The sequence below is a fragment of the Liolophura sinensis genome, chromosome 1 (assembly GCF_032854445.1).
Source record: "Liolophura sinensis isolate JHLJ2023 chromosome 1, CUHK_Ljap_v2, whole genome shotgun sequence".
NCBI lineage: Eukaryota > Metazoa > Mollusca > Polyplacophora > Chitonida > Chitonidae > Liolophura > Liolophura sinensis.
The window spans coordinates 69,176,568-69,200,460 of NC_088295.1; the positions used below are offsets into that span (position 1 = coordinate 69,176,568).

The 23,893-nt window shown below is 37.8% G+C and overlaps 1 protein-coding gene across 2 annotated transcripts in view; it reads right to left on the reverse strand.

The window, feature by feature from the left end:
- Positions 1-1,195: 1,195 nt before the first annotated feature.
- LOC135482266 (SIN3-HDAC complex-associated factor-like) overlaps positions 1,196-23,893 on the reverse strand; it is a 28,981-nt gene continuing 6,283 nt past the window's right edge. For both annotated transcript variants that reach the window (XM_064762157.1, XM_064762158.1), the window contains exons 3-5: positions 11,958-12,120; positions 6,777-6,969; positions 1,196-6,393 (exon numbers count right to left, since the gene is read on the reverse strand). In XM_064762157.1, coding sequence (XP_064618227.1) covers positions 6,033-6,393; positions 6,777-6,969; positions 11,958-12,120 — 717 coding nt within the window. In that variant the 3' untranslated portion in view covers positions 1,196-6,032. The remainder of the gene's footprint in view (positions 6,394-6,776; positions 6,970-11,957; positions 12,121-23,893) is intronic.

Below are 23,893 nucleotides of genomic sequence, written 5' to 3' on the forward strand. Positions count from 1 at the left end.
AAATCTGATGTGACAGTTAATTCATCAGATTGTCATTACAAGAAGTGCTCCTGTTCCTAATGTGTTTCATTCATTTTACTTTATTTGCTTGATTAATGCTATACTAGGGGCCCCAGTGGCTCAGTTGGTTAGTGCACTAGCGCAGCGTAATGACCCAGGAGTCTCTCACCAATGCGGTCGCCGTGAGTTCAAGTCCAGCTCATGCTGGCTTCCTCTCCGGCCGTACGTGGAAAGGTCTGTCAGCAACCTGCGGATGGTTGTGGGTTGAACCCGAGCTCTGCCCGGTTTCCTCCCACCATAATGCTGGCCGCCGTCGTATAAGCGTAACACACCAATCAAATAAAAAAAATAATAAATAATGCCATACTAAAAAATTTTTCATTTTAAAGGATGCAGTTATTATTTTGATATGTGGAGGTAACCTTTCTGCCTGGGGTAAACCATTTACCTTTGGCAAGTTAATGTCATACACTTGATGTACATGTACAAATATCAACATCGTACATGATAAAATTGGCAGAGAAATGGCCTTCAACAAGTGTTAAGCTGTGCAAACAGCCAGTGACTGCTTATTAGAACTATGGCTCCATGCACAGCGAGAGAAGCAGAATCTAACCCAAAGTGTTAATGATTTGAGTGTTGTTTTAACATCGTGCTATAATTTTGCATTTTCATGATGGCGGTAAGTATCATGGGTCGAGGAAATTGAAGTGCCCCGGGAAAACCACTGTAATATTACAAAGTTACTTACAAACTTCACTATTAAGCTTTTTTTTTAGCACTGGAAAATATGGAAAAAAAAAAAATCAGGAATTAACGTACCAAATCTTTTTATTTCAATAAACGATACAAAACGATACATGTACAGACTGGTTACACAAAAACATGGACAAAATAGGAGTGTTTCTTTTTTCGAAAAACTGATTTGTAATGATCATTATATAAAGTGTAACGTTTTTGATCGCATATAAACCAGAGTAACATTGACTGAGTAGTACCCGGAATGTTCAATGTACAACAAAACAGAAAAAAGTACACACTTCTGACCGGTCTAACAATACAGGTAAAAGCACCACAGAAGCATTCATCCAAAAGTACATGAACAGCTCTGGAAAATATTGCTGATTTTGATCATCAGGCAACTTGCCGACAAAAAATCTCGGAAAAAATAAAAGGTAGGGAGGGAGGGTGGGGGGGGGGGGGGGGGGGGGTGAGGAAGGGAACAAAAATACAAACAAATACAAAACAAAAATCAATGGTGATATGAAAAATGGTAACAATAAATTAATGTAGGCATGTAATAAATATTAATAACCAGGGGAAATCTTTTTGGGGTCAAATAATTTTTCACTGGTTGAGAGAACAGAATTCGTTGTGTTGGAAGCTCCATGGACATGATTGTACAAAGCACATTAGAAAGGAATGACAGAAGACTATTACAGTTTACTATGCTGTTATACTAGACTCCACTCTACACACTAAACATCAGTTACAAATAGATAACTATGACTGACATAAATAATGTCAAAAAGAGGCTTGAGATTCTTTTATAAATCCACATCCAAAGCAGGGAAGACTAGCGACCTATGATGTAAGTACTGTATGTTTCTATGCGGTGGTAAACCCCTCTCTACACACACCACAGCTTCTGTCAGATTCCATTGTGAAGTACTTGATGTGGTGTTACAACAAGGACTATATGCTGGTTATCCAATGAGCTTGACTAGGTCAATAAGTTTCGGATACATTTGCATAAAGGCTGTTCTTTTCTTGCATCTGAATACATGACAGAATAGGCGTAACATTTCAAGGAACATACAAATGCATATTGACAAGCATGATTAGAACAGATTGATATTTAAATATTTATATTTTTTTTCCCTTGGATTCAAATCATAAACTATGCTGTTGGTCGAACTCCTTTTGGCATTAGTCTGATGACGAGAAACGTAATCTGACGTATCTTACATCTACCTGGTTTTCCAGTCTTCATGTCAAAAGGTACAACTACATGCTGTCTTTAATAGTGCCTCTTATCAAAGAATAGATAAAATAATCTGCTGTAATTAACTCCAATGTCTGTTTTCATTAACTCCAATATCTGTATTTGAGCGTATTTTAATTAGAAGATCTGATCAGTAACCTGAAGAAATCTCCTTCAATGAAAGTGAATACTTCATTTTCATGACCTGAAATGTATTGCATTTTGATTAGTATCTACTCTCAAAAACTGAGCAGTAGTTATGCAGTTGATTTGCTTTCATAGGATTATATTAACATTAATGGAACAGAGCTACATGTATTGGGAACATCTTGGAATACATGTATACTTGCTTGGCAAATAACATTCAACTACAAATGACTAATCTGTTTGGGCAACTGTGTTGCAAGAATGGCTAAAACAAATGAGTGATCCAATTCATAGTGGAATCTGTTGAAACTGACTGAATTCTGTATGTTTTAGTTACGTGACAGGAGACCTGTTCATCCCAACCAATGTGAGGTACATTCCGGTCTCATCACAGTACAAATACAGCATCATTTTATACAAACAAGCAAGACAACAATACCAGCTCTAACCTACAATTCTCCACAGACTCCCCACCCCAGGCCTGACAGTAATCAGCAGCGTTGACACTCTCAGACATCTCGCTCATTCACGAGGCTTATGACTCGTATACATTGCACCCTGACAAGACAAGTCTTTATCAGACAATTGGTTAAGCACCATTCAGTTTACATCGTAATACATGTATCGTCGAAACGAAACGACGGAGAAATGTTAAGTCACAAAGGCAGTTCTGAAGTTCATGTGTGATTTTGTTCATTCAGACAAACCATGTGATCTGAGCGCCAATTATGTGGAAGATTGAATGGAATGACTTGCCCAGATTAAAGGACTCTGCGACTTCACAATTGCCAGGTATTGTTGCATGGTCCAGAAATGGACAGGCACTTAACGGGTTTAAAGATGGTTTGGACTACTAAAGGGCAGCTAATTATTATCGTCACTGCTCTCTTCTGATTAAGACAGTGACCATGTTACACTTGCAAATACGAAACTAGGGTTTCACTGATACAAACAACACACAGAGTACAGCATATGAGATCTTTGGAAAACTGTCTACATACACTTCTGTACCAGCCTACATGTAGTCCGTCCACATGTAATCCACACTTAACCCCTTAGTGTACGGAGAACACGTACATGTATACATTAAAGCATTCAAAAGAGCCTCTTGATATTATGTAGAATAAATATATACCAGTAATAAATTAGGTGATACTAGGGAGTGTACATGTAGGATAAAAGAGTTATGTATGTACAAATTCACTTTTAACAGTAAGTAGAAAACAGTGAGCATCAGCCATCAACTTGGGAGCGCATAACTAGTGTGTATCCTACCCATGTGCAGTTGGAAATTTTGTGGTTCAGAAAATAGAACACAAAACAAAACTTAGTATTACACCAAAAACTTACCACAGAATGTACACACCTATGTCAAGGCCTATTGTTGGCTGAGCTCAATGAGTATTAATTAGTACAATTAACTCTGTTTTAGTTACACGTAGTTAACGGTGGGAAGAGCTGGTCAAATTGAACATCCATGACATCAAAATTAATACATGTACATGTAGGTCTACACTATACAAGATGACTAAGTTAAATATATCATGTATAAATAATATCTGGCCATATTGCCAACAGGCCCAAATAGAGGCTCTCTTTGACTCCATTTTATAACAACAGAATATTCAATGCAAATTGACACAATAAACAATAACAATAATAACACATTGCTCTGAGTCCAAACAAAAAGTACATGTAACTAACAAATTATACATTGAAACATTCTCTAAGAAAATATCCAGAGATGAACCAATACCTAGTTCACAAAAATAAACTATAAACTTCCTACAAATGTTAGGTGCAATATGTGACCAAATACTTTACAAACCTGAACAGAGGCCAAAGTACATCCAAGATAAATTTCACGTTTCTAATCTTTCTCCTATACTGAAGAACCTAGATATAAACTCATTCTTTAAATCAGATTCGCATTCCCTTCAAGTACCAAAACTTGATCTGCTATAGGACAATTAACATCACTATGAATACCAACTAATGACAATGAAAAAATGCACGGACGATGTACATGTACCTCTATGATTCTCTGGCAAAAGTCTGATGATAAGCTGTATAATTAATAAGTCAGCTGTAAAAAATTGTCAGAAAAAAAAACTAACAGCGTAAAAACAAATTACTTTCATGTGACCATTATTATAACCTCATTTCTGTGTCCCCGCAGGCCTTGAGCCCATCACTTGAAGGCCTTGCGGGGTGGGGGGCAAGGGGGTGGTAGGGGAGGGCGTTTCAGATGCCCAGCCATACACAACTAAACCATCATCACTGTATGAAAAATTTTCTCGCAGTCTGCTCCAGAGAACTGAGGTGTCAAAATGAGTTATGGGCATTCTCATGGAGCAGTCTGGTTGATCATGTGTTTGTTTCAAAGCTTTTTCAGACTATTTGATCAAATACTGATGTTCACAATTGATGAGAGATACCGGAACATGGGGTTATAACTTCTCATCCACTGAATTAATGAAAAACGTTTTTTAATTCTCACAAACATGGTTATCCTGGCCAAGTACACCATACATGTTTTGAAAAATATCAACACTAATTAGCATAGTTAGGAAGATACCTGGTCATACGTTTTAAAGTTCCCGTTCACAAGATTTCTTCCTGAGCAGGAAACCTGTTTTGTCCCTCGGGTGTACACAGCTTAACACCCTCAGACAGACAAATGTACTTGCTGCAGGCTGTGGCCTACCAGTAAAGATGCATCCATGATTTCTTTGCAATGTTGCACACAAGCTTGTTCAGGTGTCCTGGATACATTATTGGTGCGCTTTCTCTTACACCTGCCTGAGTATATTAGAACACAACTTGAGGGAACTGTTGTGTTTGTAAGGCCATCATTAACATGTGATATGATACAACCAAAGCAGCATCTCCTTGTGCCCAATACTGAAACTTAAACAGCAGTTTCACATCTTACTACCTAATTATCACTGTACATACCATTGTCAATTACTACACCTAACTACTTCTTTGTGTAATTAATGTTCATGTTATGCTCAAGGCAATAATTAAATAAGTTACTACAATGTTTGACGATGTGACAACCTTTACAAATTTCTAACAGTACAAAATCTCTTATTACAGAAACAATGGCAGTTGGCGCATGCAAAATGTCATCATTAACTCTAGTACATGCTGTTTTCACTATTACATACAAACATTGAAATTTCCAAGTAAAAATTTCATGACAAAATATATATACATGAATCATTGACGAAAATGCACAGTTTCAAACTGATATGAAATGCATCAAGTGTCTACAGAAAAACATGTAGTTAAAAATTTAGCATTAATAACAAAAGTGACTTAGTTTGAGCAATATTTGATACCAAAGCTTTAAGATGGGATGAAAATTCAGATCTGCTGACTCCAGGGGCAGCCGAGTCATGCCTTGTCCCCTGATTAGTGTGGAGGGTACAGAAGTCATCAAACTTGACACCTGTATTCTCTCTCTATCTGTGCCCAGACCACAGGAAAATAAATAAGATCAGATCATCTGAGTGTAAATTGAATCTGCCCCTTGCGGCGGGGAATTGTGGCGATTGAGTTCTGTTAAGAACATGTTCTGAGATTGTCTGGCAATGGCAAGAATAACACTTCTGTTTGGGTTTAAGTGGCAACATACCAGTCACACTGGGCATGTGCACATGTGTAGAGTGTATGGATGGTACACCTAATCAGTTAGACTGCACACGGTAAACTGGTCATGATGGTTAATGTAGCGGTTGTGGATATGAAATAGAGCTGCCTCAAACCTTAGTCTGTGTGACTTTGGAAAACATTTTGTTGACAGCCAAAAATATATATGTATATATATATATCTCGCACCTGTGTAGTTGATAGCTCTCTCCATTTCTATACTGGATTTATTTCCTAGACATTCTTAACATTCCATCGATATTACTCGTTGTTGTTGTAATGACTCCATCTGCTGGGTGCCACACTGGAGATTTGACATCGAGAACGGGTTTGAAACTTGACCCGGGCCATCATCATCAAGGTCATCTTCTGGATCTGCATCAAGGTCAGCATCTGCATCAAGGTCAGCATCTGCGTCAAGGTCATCCTGTTCAGGATAGCTCAGGTTACTGACACTCTCTGTGTCAGTGGATTGCGACCTCTTCATAGAGTTGGGGCCTGAAAGCTTACCCTGGCGACACGCCCAGCAGGGGCTAAGCAACTGGGGGTCCACCAACACCTCATCATTCAGGCCCTTGAAGATGATCCCGCAACACACCTCTGTCCTGAACAGAAAAAACCAATAGGTGGGGTTAACACAATATCGAAGCAACAAAAGTGAGAAAGATCTCATCCTGAAATCTTAAGACACTATGGGCTACCTGGCACTACAACCAGACAATTTTCAACTTGCTTCAAGCCAAGAGTTGACCACATTTATTTCCGGAAAAAAAGGATAATATCTATAACTGAAAGAATGTCACTTAGACCTGTAAATTGCTCTAATTATTAATTTCACTGGTAATGAACGTTGTATGGGATGAATGAACCAGCAAGGTCCTTAATATTTGACACTTGACCTGGGCCATCCTCTATGTAATATGTCTACTTCGGCTATACAGGCAGACGCTTTAGATTAGCTACAATTCAAGAAATTAAAATCGCTTACTTCTTCCAATAGGTGAGGTCCAAAAATGGACTGATTTGTGCTTTGGTAGCTCGCTTGAGGGTTTTACGCTGGGAATGTTTACTGGGTATATCCTGACTGTCCTCGTTGTCAGAGTCATCGCTGATACTCGGGCTTCGTGTTGAGGAGTTGCTGTAGGAAAAACCATCCGTCCTGTCCAAACTTTCCTCGAAAGCTGAAAACACAAGGACATTTCTAAACTGAATGACTAAACTTATAGGGACCGGAAATCAAATGTGAAATATATGCTTTGCCGTGTCTGCATAACAACCAATTCTTACAAAACTTGCTCCTATCATGAATGTCGGTGATGAATGTTTCATAATTTATTTAACTGTTTGAAGGTTGTTTAACACAGAGAGCTCAGAGTATAACCAATGCCCTTTTTTCAGTACCTGACAAAACCACCTGACTAAAAACAACAGGTGGATTCGAGTCAGAGTCAGGGCTTGATTGGCAGACAAAATCATTTTCACTTAAGACCAAAGACCTTAGAAAAATCTACCAGGGCTGACCTACTGAATGTTTATTCATGTATGCTATCATGTCCAGTCATACGGTACTTGTGCATAGTTAGGACTGAGAGTTCAGATAAGCTGATCAATGTTAAGTGGTTTGCTGGGTGTTTAATGTGTCTCTAGCTGGATAAGATACATGTACATTTACAACTTATGATCTCGTGTCTATCCCTAACACATATCATCACACAGCTTCAGTTAAGATCACTACAAGTAAACACAAGTATCAACTCCCAGGATGATAACAGAATACCTTGTCAAGGTTTTTCCTCTTTTATGGAATGAATGGCTTCACATATATGAGCAAAATAGGAGCCATAATGTGACAAGAAGTAGTTTACACCAGGAGACAGTAAATGGTTTTTGAGGACATATTTGATCCAGAAAACATCAATATACACAAAACAGTCCATTTGTATTTTTATATATTTTCTATTAAAGCGCTAGTAGGACACATTTCAAAATTCATTTTACATGCAAAATACTTGAGGTGATATTAGATTGCTGTTAAAAGGGCTTTTTTTTTTAAAAAAGCAACTGGAACGGTAAGAGATATGTTTACGAACGGTTAGTCTCGTAAACTACAACAAATTGATCTTCAATAAATCCTGCAGGTTTGTGACAATTACAGAGGCTCCTAGAGAAGATGTAACCACCTCAGCATGTTGTCACATGTGCTTGGAAGCATGGCCATACATGTGAGGCTGCTATCATAATCACAGCTATTACATACTCTCCTTCACACACACACATCTCTTTCTTTCACTTTTTTTCTCGGACATCTCTGAAGGCCACTGCATAAAAAATGCAATCAGGCTAGTCTGTATCTAAAGGTTACAGGGTTAAAATCTGACAGAAGTCATTGCCCTAATTAGGGCGTAATCTCTTTATGTAAAAGTCGATCGCAAGGTGGCAGGTTTTGCAGCCTGTGTTTTGTTCAGGCTTGCAATGTTGACAAACAGGATGAGTATATATATCAAGAAAGAAGTAGGCTCCCGGCACTTCTTTACTACACATTAATTGCTTTGTATGTACTTTAGATGTATGCATATATGTGCATGTGCACTGTACTTCGATCTTGATGCAAAGCCATGCATTACAAACTACACAAAGCTGGTGTAATCAGCAGTACAATCATAAATGTTGAACGGCACTGAAGACAACACCAAACGACAGGATTGTACATATGTACATGTATGCTGAGGGTTTAGCATCACACATAATAATTTATCACACAACGACGAGGAGTCCATTAGGTGTGTGTGCATGTGCTCTGTTTACCTCTGGCAGAGAGAGTCCATGCTGCTGAAGTGCTGTTGCCACTGTATCATGCCAAAGACACCATGCATGACACCCCACCCAGTCACACTATACGAACCACAGGCCAACCAGTCCTGTTTCCTAGCTCTAAGCTCTCTTTGTTGAGCATGTACATGTGCACATGTACTGATGAGAACCAGAACAACCGAACCAATTGTAGAGAGTGTACCATACAGTGCGCAAACACAAACAAGCACATGTTTACAGTTCAGGTGCATGCTCTGTGTGCTTGATGAAAGTATTTAATTACTCATATCACAGGATTACGGTATAAGACCAAAACTGACTGTATTTTGCCTATTTCTGAACGTTCTGTTCATCTTAAGACAATGTTTTGACAGGTCATTTAAATGCAGCTACTGTATATGTATAAGTGTACGTGTGAGCCAATGGTATATACGGTGTACATGTACTAAGATACTCGCATCATTAGTTATTCCCGACTTCTTGTACATGATTCAGATTCACTGGCATGCAGTAAGAAACTGAGTACTTGTAGCAAATGGATATGGGAAAGAAGACAGCTGGCTGGCGTCATTTAGTGCCGGCAGGTCATAGAATGACGTCAAACAAGGAATGACCATCAAAGGGATGGCCACTGATCAGTTAGTTATTGGAAATGAAGTAGATCAACTGGTGTGTCCACTCCAGCCCATCCAGCTAAAGGTTATGGCCTGTCTCAGAACAGGCTGACCCAGGGGCTGTGTTACAGAACAGTTCAGAGCTGTTTACACCTGGGTGGACTGAGGTCAGCACAGGTTGTTTACAGTCAGAGCTGACTAAACCCACCAGCTTAGTCATGGCTACAAACTTGTACAAAAGTTACTATACATACATCTACATGTACACTACTTCATGTACCTGCACTCCATTCAACTGCTGTATAAAATCACAAGCTTTTACAGCTAAATCTACATGTACCAAAGACACAAGTTTAGTGAGTGAAAATACCATGACAGTAATTGTGAAATGTGATTTGTTTCGCTGACTCACCAGATTCTTTAAGAAATAATGAATATCTCCTATACCAGGAGGAATTACATAATACACAAATCACATGTACAACATTAATAAATGTAAACATAAATCTGTAGCTATAAAAATATGACAGTGCAAAAATTTTCAATCGTTGCCGGCATATTCAGTACAGCACAGTTCATGTACAGTTCCTAGATATAGTTGGCGGATCAGTGGTTCACACCACCTTAACCCTTGAGTACATCACAGACAGTACACACTGACTGAAGGACCAAACACCCACATCATAAAGTGAGAAACACCCACTCCCATTGGCGTAATGTGGGGCAGTCACAATGAACACACACTCCTGTGACTTCACCTACAGAAGTACTCACAATTATAAGCTAGCTGTTGACTACAGCTTCTTGAAAGCCCACCTTCTCAATGTGGGCAAAAAGAACAATGGAAACTGAACTACATGTACTACATATAGTAATAAACCTCTTTCGAAGTCTTACGTTTACTACAGAATCCTTCCCACAGTACAAGTAGTTTGCCTTATGAATTTTTTCCCCTACTGACATTCTGTTACATTAATATGTGTAATACATGAATGTAGAAATGAGTAAATTGTGAATTGTGATGCTGGATTTTAATCTTAATCTAAATCAGCTTAATATCACGACAATCACTGAATAATTACATGATAAAGCCAGTGAATGAATCTGAAGACTTTTTTCACAGAAAACGTCAACAAGCAAGAAAACGTTAAAGTAGGGACATAACTCAAGTCTCTATTCCTGTATAAAACTCTACATGAAGTCATTACCATTTTCAGACTTATATGGGCTTTGATTAGGTGTGCTTTACTCTAGCCTGCGTAAATGTAACTGGCTACAAGTCTATGGGACAAGTTTTCATCAACATACAACATGCTGATTTACAGCATCTTTATGTGTTAATAAATCTAACCTGGTGTCAGATAAGTAACAATCAACATTAATTAAAACTTTGTACCATTAAATAAACTTTTGATGAAGGTTATCAAAGATAAAGACAATGGGACTGTATTCTTAGGTTACTTTGTTAATAATCATCAAACAGTACAATAATATAGTATCGTTCTCATGGGGTAAGCTACCTGTACACTATACGGTCTAGATACAAAGCTGTGTGGCAAAACCTGTTGTAATAGCTGTAATTTTTATGTATGCCTCATTTATATGAATGTATACTGTATCTTGTAGTTGATGAAAAAACAGTGATAGTGCATCTATTTTCAAGGAGACAAGTTTCATCCTTTGTGCAGATATATACATGTATATTGCTGAAGGTTTAAAAGAAAAATGTGCACTCTACTCAAAACCATATTTAAAGTAAATTAGGTCAAGCCAGCATGGTTGAAAGAGCTTAATTATTTTAAGCAACCTTATACAATCTATAACTTAGATGTGACATACATTTACAACCTGCATATTATCTCGAGGAAATCTTAACCAGTGGTTAACTAGATTTGTCGGTGGGACCTCCCGGCAGGAAACGTGCATCAGAAAACCACATGAATATATAACCTTATTTGGTTTCCTGTTTACCAACTCTAGCTACAGAAGTTCTGACGTGCGTACAAATGTACGTAATCACAGGTGAAAGAAAAAAAAATATCACATGGTAAACTAGGAGGTGTTTAATTGAATGAGGTGTTTGGTAGTCCAAGGTTACCCAGATTATTGTGTTAATAACTTCCAACAAAAAGCATAGTTGTCATCTTTAACATGCTCACAGGATTAACCTGTACCTACATGTACAGCAATAAACGAGTCATTGAAGATGCAGAGTGAATTTGTCCAGGTTAACAGGTACTTAAGAGCTGACACAAGATAAGTTAATACTCAGGAACATGTGTGTATGAGTGCATTTGTGTTTAGGTGCTTGACACCTAGTAAGGGCTTTCCTTATATCTGTATCAGTCTTGAAAGCAGTTACTGGTATCATGCTTTTGCTGTTACAATGGCCAATGGTGTGATCCATACACATAAATGCCTTGGGAAGGCAGTGTGGCTCCTGATCCACTAAGGACATTTAGGAGATTTATTTGTTTATTTGATTGGTGTTTTACGCTGTAAACAAGAATATTTCACTTTTTAGACGGCGGCCAGCATTATGGAGGGAGGAAATAAGGCATAACGTAGAGGAAACCCACGACTATCCACAAGTTGCTGGCAGACCTCCCCACGTTCGGCTGGTGAGAAAGCCAGCACGAGCTCCCGGCAACGAAATTAATGGGAGGACTCTGGGTCATTGCGCCAGGCTGGCATGCGAATCCCCTCGGAAACAAAGGCCCCAACACTTAAGACAAAAAACTCACCAGACAGGTCAGTTTGCAGTTGGCGCGGGCTGGGGATTCGGTCAACCTGCATCTCTAAACCAGCTCTTCGCTTCTTCAGAGAGCGGTGTTTGTGTTTCTGGAATGGCCGGGTCTTCAGTTTTAAGGTAGATTTGGTTCCTGGTCCAGCTCTGGCATCTACGACCTACAACAGCCAACAATACAACATTAGCATGTATTAGGTTTGGTACAAATAACCCATGACGAAACTTCCTAATGGAACTATGTAATCATTTTTATCTGTACCCATTGTACATCACCAAGACAAAGCCAGGAAATGCTTTTTCAACTTTTGTTTCCTCACATGATAATGCTGGCTACATTGTATAAGTGAAATATTCTTGATTATGGTGTAAAACACTAATCAACTAAAATAAATTAAATAAATTTGCAGGTTTCAGATATATTAAATCTACTTTTTACAAATGAAAACCACAAAATTTCCAACAAACTGAAACCACAAATCACTGCATACAAAAATATTAAGTGCATTTTTTCCTTCTTTTTGTATCCAAAATGGAGTGAACCTTGATTGTCAAGCCTAAAAGAGGCTGTTTAAGGAAGACAAGATTGATCAGAATTTATGATAACTACAAACCTTCTGACCGTTCACAAAAATTTTACTTCCTTGTTGAAAACATGCAGTCTTATCTAACATTTGTATCCAAGCAGAGCAGCTGCTAATGCCTGCAACCATGGAAACCAGACAATTCATGTGTACTCATGGATGTTATATATATATAGTCATAATTTGCACCCTGTGTTTTGTAACAGACCTGTAAATGTGTTAATCAACTGGCTGCACCCAGTAGCCCTGAACACTGAACTTTGTATTTGCATGGTGAATAATATATGTTTATCAATCATTTGTTATCACCTGGGATAATGGCTATACAGGAGTTACATACTTCACTCATTAAGCAGGCTGGAACAACTTAACTTAATTTCTGCCCATAGACACATAATGAAATGTAAATAACTATTTTGTTTTTGTTCCAAAAGAGCCACCTACAACAAAATGTACACCAACATGTGGGCAGAGTGTTGTAAGTTTCTCTGAAGCTTGGATTTACCAAAGGCAAATGTACGACTGGTAAATCATAGCACATACCAAGAACTGAAATATTTTTTCTTCATTTCACTGAAATTGAACTGAATCCATTTTAGCTAAGGGAAGGATCTTTCACACCAGGGCGATGTGTCTCCATAGCAAGTGTGGCCACTATAGTTGCACTGATATTAACATGCTTGATATCAAAGAAGTTGGAGATGCCACATTAAAGCAACGGTTAGTCTATACCTCAGTTTGAAGCACTGTTAAAATTGACAATGTATTAGTGTAAGAGGAAAATTTTAGTGATTCTATAACTATCCTTCCCCTTTTCACCACTCGCTGACCAAAACAAGTCAAGCCACCACACGCATGTCTACAGCATGACCAGCTACATGTACATGCATATATGGAGCTACGCAAGAAGTAATAAATTGAAACGGACACATGAGTTTTTCGCATAGCTGTACATACATGTACAACTGACATTCTAGGGTTATTAATATGGAATGACCAATAGACACCTTGAGAAAAACATGGGTGTTCAAAGGATTCGAGAAGCACTCAGCCTGAGAAATGTATGCTTTAAACTTCATCACGCCTTGTAAATTTTAGTAACAGCTAGAAATTCTTTTATGTCTCCTTTACAAGAGCTACGCAGACACCAGTGAATAGGCAATGAGAGGAGAAATCAGAGCAGGCTTAATCCTATTGATATATATTGTTACTGGAAGGACATAATCACTGCTGCATAATTAAATCCACATAATCACTGCTCATAGAATTGAATCCAGTATGCCGTCTGTAGGTGCACAATTAATTCTACCATTTAAGCGAGTAGTTAGGTCTTGTACCAGACCTACAATATATTGTCATGCACCTTGTATTCCCTCAATTGGCAGGTCATAAAGAGGTGACATATGGCCTCTACAGTTAGTTAATTAACATGGGAGATAAAGTAAAACTGATGCAGAAATCTGCGATGCCTGAGTGAATTGAACTGTCCTATCCATGACCTCGATGAATAAATCGATCGGATCAGTCTACACCAACATCAGTTCGACAAGTGCCTGATGTTTATCATTCTATATATAAAACATGGAGCCTGATGTCTGTCTTGCTTGAAATACATTCTACCTGATTGTGATTGCGGCGAGATATAGAGACAAATTGAATACCTGTGATCAGAGGTGGAAGAAGTATAGTGTGAGCTTATTTTCCATACATCTATATACCTTAAAACATTATCAGACGTACACATTTCATTTTCACAGTGTGTAATATACTTTATTCATTTGATTGAAGTTTAATGTAATATTTAAAAATTTTAGGTAAGAATATGTATGTTCGTCCATCAAATTTTTGACACTGTATCTGTTAACTTGTGTTATTCACTTAGCAAAGAGCCTGAGTGTAAGATGACATGAAACCCTAGGCTTGTCTGAGCAATATGATTGACAGATGAGTTTGTAGACATTAGGATCATAAATCAATTAATACCTATATGACAACGTAACACAAAAGTAGTAGTAGGGAGGAGCCAACAATGAACAATGTGAAAAAACAGCTGCAGAATGTAGTCCTTCATTCTTCACTACCTGCACATGTAACAGCAAAATTGAAGAATAAAATTAACAGGCCAAAATATTAATGTATTACAAAATTATATTATCAGGTGGACAACTTCACTGGATACAGGAAGGACATACACACATGTTCACGCACAGTCCAAAACTCAAACAAACTCAACCTTACCTTAGCTAGGTTTTTGTTATAGATTTCATCATGCTCTGTTCAAAAAGCAGGATAGGTAATATGTAAAACATCACTGTTGAATTGTCAAGAGATGTACATGTATCAACAGGCTTATTATGAGAAATTTATATGCATGCAGTTACAAATGTGCTTCATGGCCATTACCAATGCAAATTACCAGGGATATAAAGGTACAGGAACACCCTTGACTGGTGCATACACATGGACTTTACCCATTCCGCATTGCATGTGGTGAGCTGTGAGACGAATGATGTGCCTGCATTAAAGGAACACTGGCTGGCATGTCTGCCTCCATGGCGTGGCATACATGTACTCTGGGCAATCTGCCACCCATTATGCTTCCCATGTCGAACAGACGTATCATTCGTTGTGGGAGTAACAATTTACTTTGTTTTACACCGTGAAAAATGGAACTGACATTTATAACTGGCCAGGTGTTCCAAAGACATGATGCAAAATTGTTGGGAGAAAATTGTCCATTAGTGACTACTTAAATAACCATGCATGGGCAAAGTATTAATTAAGGACCATTGTTCTAAAGGCAGTTGATAATGGCTCCACTTTTGTATTCATGAAGGCGTGTGATCACTGACAGGGTTTCTCGGGGAGTGTGTTGAAAAGACGTATTGCAATTTATTGTCAAACGTCAGATGATTGGTCAGATAATGTGATTATGTATAACGTCACCAGTAGCCCAGTAAGCCTTGGTGCCTACTGTGGCCGTGTTCCCTTTACCTGACCCTATTGTTAAACATCACTCAGGTGAGAAATATGACAATTGTCAATGTCATGCCAGTTAAACTTTTGTTTGAACACTTCAGCTCAGGCATGTCTTGGCTGTCCTCCCTTCCCCTAATTTGCTCGCTGCTTCCTGCTTCTTTTCTTTTTTCCTAAACGACTGGTGACAAGAGCCTCCTGACATACACAGCCGCAGGAGTGTTTCCATTTATTCTCGTCATAGCGGCCCAAATCTGAAAATCAATATAGAGCTGGGTTCATCTTCAGGTCTTCTCTCCTTGTCTCAGTGTGCTAGGCAGGAATGTTGGCTCCTTCTCTCTCATTCCCACACAATGTCCAGCCTTGGCTGTCTCTTGACAAAGCCTGGCTGGCTGGATCATTCTACCCAGACAGCTTGCTCTCTTCAAAGTTACTGCCAGACACAGACCACGCATGCATGTACCACTTACAAGGTATGTCCGCAGACAACCATCCTCAAAATGGTTCAGCATCTCGGTCTACCAACCAGTCATGCTAACAAACCACTTTGACACATTTACATCTTCACAGTCTACCAGACATGTTTACAGAGTCAGTCTACAAACCAGACAAGTTTCCATCCTCAGACTACCAAACAGTCATGCTAATGTATCACTTTGACACATTTACATCTTCAGTGTCTACCAGACATGTTTACAGAGTCCGTCTACAAACCAGACAAGTTTCCATCCTCAGACTACCAACCAGTCATGCTTACATCTTCAGTGTATCATTTAGACACATTTACATCTTCACAGACACTCTTCTAGCCAGAAACACTACAACCTAATTCCTTAACCTTTGTGCGTGACAATTTTCAACGCAATTTATGCACTTTTTCAATTTGATTTGAGGCAAAACGTTGTCTGTTAGGATGGCCAATTTCAAGGTTTCAATAGGTGTACATTTTTATCAGCCTACACAGAAAAATGCATCTCTGAATACTCCACAGAATCCTGTACTATTTGACAGAAAAATGTTTCTCTGAATACTCAACAGAATCCTGTACTATTTGACTTGTACTTGAGGCTTTTCTCTCATATCATTTACATAAATTAACATGCTGGTACCAGACTTAGCAAGAAAATATTGGATAACCCAAAAACAAAATACAGGAGATGGATTCAGCTCAGAGCAAAGACAGAATATTGTGATCAAACAGCATTATAGTGTATTGTATTTCGTCAATCAAGAGATTTGGTGGGTTTACATTTGCTGCAACTACATGCATTGTATATTGCCTTGAATCAAAAAAAGATTGCATCACAGCTGGTTAAGACTACAAAGCTCGCTAAGGGCAACCAGATTATTAAATGGGTGTAAAAAGTTACTGGGAAAGTAAATCGAGTAGGGGTAGTTCAAAGGCAAACAGGTAATCAAGGGAATCTACAGGTCTTCAGAGCGCAGTTGGCTTAGGCCCTTCTCTTGTTCTGAAGATTTGGCAGGGGTCTGTTAGCATAAACTTAAACATCACCCCGGGCTTTTGTTTTATCGGTGGTTTACATGCAGGCTCAGGGCTCCCCGGAGGATATGATTAACACAGGAACTGGGCCAAATAAACAAACCACTCTGTTGACACCACAGCCAACTGGTCAAGAAACACATACCCCGATATATGTTCAGTAAACTTTAGATAGAGCTAAGAAATTTTAAATCTTTAGGGGGTGGGGGGTTTATAGCTAATACAAGGATAACAATTTCAACTACTATTTGATTGTCACGTTGAGTTTTCTTGACGTGATTTCATGTTGTTGCGCACGTAGAAGGCAAGTCATGTTATAACACTAATCGGCTTGGCCAGCAAATATAGCCCCCACATGTCCTTCTCTCCGGTTACATTTGCTACTTGTAATTTTGCGGCCAATGTGCACAGCCTTATGTCAGAATAATGAAGCTAATTTGCCCAATAATGATCACAGGGTTAAAAGATCACGTCAGTCTTAGGGTTGAACAGACAAGGTTTAATCAATGACTTCGATAAAACTAATCATCTACACTGAATCCGGCTGTCGTATGTCATTACATGCAAATGTCATTTTGAAATACCCTTACATACGAACTAAATTAAAATGGCATGAAGAAAAGAAATGCTACATGTACATTTTAGTCAGTATTACAGACTAACATGTGTAGAGAACCACTCATTGTATTCAACATCTACTTAGGTTATCTGTCCTCATTCCTCAGAAAAAGTAAACCAATCCAAGGGCATAATGATTACCCATTAAGCTGATGGGCAGTTAACCAGAAAAGAAAAACACACAAAACTGTAAACACATTTTTTTTTGTGAGACTGTTTTGTAGCTTGTTCTGTTTGATCTTTTGAAATAACTGCTCTCTCTCTCTCTCTCTCTCTCTATATATATATATATATATATATATTTACATGTATGAACAAATGGTATAAAATACATGTACATGTATTTTCTGTACAAATACTCAAGAAACCTCACATGCAATCTGGCATATTTTGAAGACATTTCTGGTCTTCTCCAAACAGCATAAATGTATACCTTGGATTTTGACCTGGGTAATTTGTAGACAACATTATTTATACAATGTTAAAAAACCGAGATATATGCTTTAGGTGAATGTGTTCAAATGTTAACTTGTCTCACAATAGTTATTAATTATAAACCTGATTAGGGATTTGTGTCATACCAGGAATGGTTCGCCAAATCATGGTGAAAAAATTTCATTGCAGTGTAACTATGCATGTAGCTGTATTTATACTGACTGACAATGGCTGGGATGTACATGGATATACAAGTTATACGTGGCTCTCCTAAAATATGTTGATAACCCTCTAAAACTGGCTGAACATCACACAAATCTGCCTGATCCTTTGTTCTTGACACACTCAACAAACTTGCATGTACAGTGCAGAGTATGTCAGAAATACATGTACACTGTACAAACCTTATCAAAAGTACAAAACTCAATACACAACTATAAATTTAACTTAACCATATGGATTGGCAAAAAAACAGGTGAGAAGAAAAATAATAACAAAAAAAACAATTACACATCTGGAGTATTGTCAATTACAAGAAAGGTTGCTTTTGCTCAATAAGCTCAGTATGGATTCAACTGACATTTTTACACATGAAATGAAAAGTTATATTGTAATAGTAAAAACAATAAATCACTGTGATCAAGGCCAGCCTGGTCAGAGCTTAGGTTTCATCTTAGCTATATGTACAATAGATTGGTGGAAAACAACGACCTGGGGCACTATATTTATCCACAGGTGAACCGCAAAACGAAAGCTAAACACACCTGGTTAAAATGAACTTGCTAAACTTAGAACCAGAAGTGTACTTGTACATGTATATTTATCAGTCATGCTTAAATGCAATGCAATGTTATAACACAAACAAGTATACATCTCATTTCACCACCAAAACTGTGGCAAGTAGATCATAACTAACTTCCCACAGGTGTAAGATATGTCAATTCAGTAATAACCTGCTCTAGCTTCTGAGTACAATGAGGTTACAGTATAGTTACAGTGAGATAATGGCAGTTACAAGCTTTGCTTAGACAATAAAATGATTGTCAATTAGGAAGGTGCAAAACCACAGACTAAAAATATCTCCTGCATATAACGATGGGCTGGATGCTTAGCTGTCAATTTGGTTTGCATATTTTACATACACATAGAAAAAGGTGAATATATTGTACAGAATAATATTACGGGCCTACTTAATATGAATTTTATGCGAACAGGACAGGATATTAGGGGCACCTTTCACTGTCCAGGTTTCACACAACACAGTACACACACTCTCCTGTATGTGTTTATACGGGTGGCTATGTACTGAAACACAGCTGAAAACACAACTCAGGTGGAGCCTTTCCTTAAGTTAATTTGCCTGTCTATAAATAACACATGAAGTGCCTCATTACAAAAACTTAGAAGAAATAAACTCAAGTCAGTTCTTTATATACACATATACATGTCTTTTGTGCATGCAAGGCTGAACATAAACTTTAATTTTAAGAAAAAAAAACAAAATCAAATAAATGTACATAATTTTTTTTTTTTTTTTTTTTTTTACGGAAGTTGACACATCTCCAAAATACCTGGTCAATCATCCCTCCCAACTTATCTTCAAGTTCAGGAATAGGATGTGCCCAGGTCAGGTTTGTCCACAGCCTTAAACCCAAAAGCAGTGAAAAGGTTGAGTATTTGCTGCTCCTTTGTGGGGATCATTATCTTAGCCCAGGATCATGTGTACTTTACATGTCAATTAAAGCCAGACAACTCCTGTCAACACAACTGTTTTCTGAGTCGCATCTCCACGGGAAAGATACCTCCAAAAATCCAAGTAAACCTTGTAATCAATTGCCATGGCAAGGATGGATGAAATATACACCAATGCCAGTGAAGTTGACTTCAAATTTACATTGCGAGATGAAACAGTGCTAGCCGGACTTTATCTGGCTTATTTCTTAAGCCAAAGTACATGTGTATGCATTATAAGCATATCAGCAGATACATGTACATGTACCTCAAGATTTCCAGGAGTTTGCCAAAATGCGTTGCTAAGAGTTCTTGACTGAAAGAAGACAGGAGAACTCCAGATATCATAACTTGGTTTCATCATCATGTGTTTCAATACATCCCTTCATTCACGTGTAATACAGTCTGTTATATGAATTAAAGCCATCTTTCTGGTGACAAAACAGAATATGCTTGCAAATTCAATTCAATATTTCCAAATCAGAACTATTAAATTATAAAAGTCTGACAAAAGAGCTTGAACTTTAAAACACAACCTTCATGATACATGTTTTCTGATTACTAACAAAAAGTAAATAAGGTAATTATCATGGTAAACCTTCACATCAATTTCACAAAAATTTAATTAATTAGAATGTTTCGAAGACTTTATCATTCTCAAATATTACAGAAAACAATTCATTTTAAGTATTTTATGCATAGTACACAACCTTCAGTCTACAATATTCTATTTATTATTTATATTTTGACAATATTATGAACTTGTGCATTTGAATACGATTTTATGTTAAATATTTTTAGTTGTAGGCCTTCACAGACTACATATTGTCATGTAGGGAATGTTAGAGTTGAATGAACCTGTATTATGACATAATCTCGCTGATTGAAGCATTATAAAACAATATGTTTCTTCACAATGACGTGAAAAATTAAGATGTAATAACAAAAGTTAGTAAATCCTGACTTTACACTTACATATGAATAATAAATTGACATGTATACATATATACACATACAGCAAGACAACCTTGAGATTGCTTACATGTAGTCGTCCCCCCCTCCCTCTCATAAGTATGCAAATTAATGTGATATTATAACTACACACAATGGCACTGTATTCCGGTTGGTGAAGTCAGACAGCTATTACGATATGTCAATAAATGATACTTTCACAGTGCTGATGTCCTCGGCCGTCTGCGTTCTCCTGCTGGTGACGTAAATCAGTCTGCAGCCTGAGTGAGCCGACGCAGACAACAACGCACATCTTATATTGATTTTACCTACGCCTCTTGTTATATTCTTTAGAGGAACAGCATCGCTGCCGGCATGGAATTCTCCGGAATCTCACTAATCAGATTAAAACTCATTAACCTGACCCTGTTTTTCTATATTCCTCATCAAATATGGAGTGAACAACACAGTTTATACAGGTGGAGTTTCTTATAAACATGTACACTGATCAATGCTTAAGAAAACAAGCATAAACCTTTGCTTGGCTATCTGGAAAACTTATCTTCTGGGTAAAGACCCAGACTGCTTAAAAGATCGCTTAACACTCCACAATGTACATGTAGATAAGAAAACAACAATCACTTGACTGGTGCACAAATAAACAATGTAGTGATCACTTTCACCGTGCACATAAGAAACTAGTAAAATCTGTGTCTACATGGCTGTGATATGTGGGCATTTTATTTAACCATTAATACATGTATGGAAATGGAAATGAGAAGTTGTAAATGTAAAAGTTTTTATGTGTGTTTCCAAATCACAAGATCACATTCATAAATACAAAGACAATATCTAAAACAAAGCCTTCCAGTTGTTTTTCTAGTTATACATGTATCAACGGGTCAGCACTTGTCCAGAACCAGTCCATATGACTGATGTCACAAACGCATCTAGGATTTTTGTCAGATGTCACATAATGTCAAACACCTGAGGATCATTGTAATTCAGCCATCAACTCAGATAACAACTGAACATCAAATTTATTTTACTGGAAGGAGAAATGGAGAGGCTTCATGAATCTCATACATGTATAGATGAGCCTGCTCTAATAGCCTGACTGAGCTCTTTGGCAGATACATGATGTGCAAACCACAACAACTACATGTATGATGAGCTTTTGTGGGCATTTATTAATAAAGAAAAAGCAATTTGATGTTCAGGACATACTATGCCCCTTACATTTGTTTCAATCTACAATAAATTCATTAGATTTCTGAAGCACACTTAATACAGCTTTTCACCATTAAAAAAAATGACATAACTTTAAGTAAATGGCAAGGGCAAGGGCAAATGAACTAAACAGCAAATGAGGTAAGGTCAAGTAGAGATGGTCAGTTTATTTCAATCTGAAAATGAAATGGCATCAATTCCATTTCTAGATGTACAGTTTAACCGTAGCCTGTTTGACAAAGGTGCAGATCAATATAACAACATGTATGTGCTTGGAAAATTCAGAATAATTCAGCCAAGGAGATGACCAGGCATCAAAGGCCTAAGTGTCCAGCGCTCAGAATATGTGTTGTGTAACAAAAGGGGAAACCCCAACAGCTTGTCACTGGCAAACATCCAGGCCAGCCTAAGTGTTTGTGTTTGAAGGTGGAGGTAATCTGAGAGCTCTGTATGGTACTGGAATTCTAAAACACACAGATGGGCCCTACAGCCCACTTACAGGAGGGATGGGACTGATGTGGAGGAAGGTGCACAGTAGATGTTGGTCAGTTACATGTAACCTCTCTAATTTCAGCATTCCGGCCATTTCCTTGTGGGACTGCCTGGTACCAGATAGCACCTATTACTACCACATGTTGTCTTCACATTTTCACAAATATGCCATATACAGGTACATACATGGGTATACATTCCTCCATGGAACTGAGCACCAGTTGATGCACATGTAGAGATTACCTCTGTAATTGCATTCCAACCCATACAAAGGTTGAAGGCTGTATCTTCACATGTAATTATATCAATGAGTCAAATACATCTGCATGCTTTACTGTGAATACTACAAATCTAGAGCCCAAATCTTTTAAAAATAAGACTTTTACACATCTAACCATTAACTGGATAATACATGTATATGCAAGTTTTGTAACACACAAGGAAAGACTATGACATGCAAACAAAGAAAATAAAAAAATTAAGTTGAGGAAATTTTATGGAACTATTGCATATTGATTACCATGAACTTTCCTTTGTTATTTCAACTAAGATGGCAATGAATACATTTACGTGAACCATCATATTTACTGAAAATGAACAGCCTTTTCCTACATGTGTATATATTTATTGGGCTAAATTCACTAAATCCTACCTTCATTCTTTGATTTACATGTACTAGCAGAGTAGTTTTGTTAAAACTTAATGCTGATTTACTAGAGTACACAACATCGAGATATTCTGATATCTAACTTTTGAACTTTAATAACATTAATGCTGACATGCTCATGATTTTGTGTTACCACACTCAGCTTGCTGGAATGTACATGACACCCTGTATATGTTATCAAACAAGTGTTTGTTGGTAGGTAAACTACTGAGCCCTCAAACTACATACATGTATCTAAATACATGAGTCAGTGTATAGACTGGTTAGAGCCATGGCCTAACATGTAGGCTACGAGCTGTCCACTAAAGCAGCTACACTTATATTGAAGAGGTACCTGTACATGAAGTAGCAACAGCTACTGTGGTGTATTGGGTGTAACAGGCAGTACATGCTTTTACCTCTTTCTAACCAAATCAAGCTACCTGCAGCTCTGTGTTAAACCGGTCTGTATCATGATTGAGTCATTGCTTACTAATGTTCCCAAATAATCCATCACCCACATCCGCAGTCTGACCTACATTCTGGCCAGATAGAGGAGTACATGTACATATAGATATGTACCAGTTCATCTTCCTCAAGGAAATAAAGACGCCAGATATCCAGATACATTTACATGTACATCAAAAAACCATTTAGCTTATAGGTGTATACCTGTACTTGTAGTATACCGACAAAAGTGGACAAAGCCAGGCTGTGATTTGTAGGATTTATAACCAGACTTCACTGTGGCCTACATGTAGCAGTGTGAG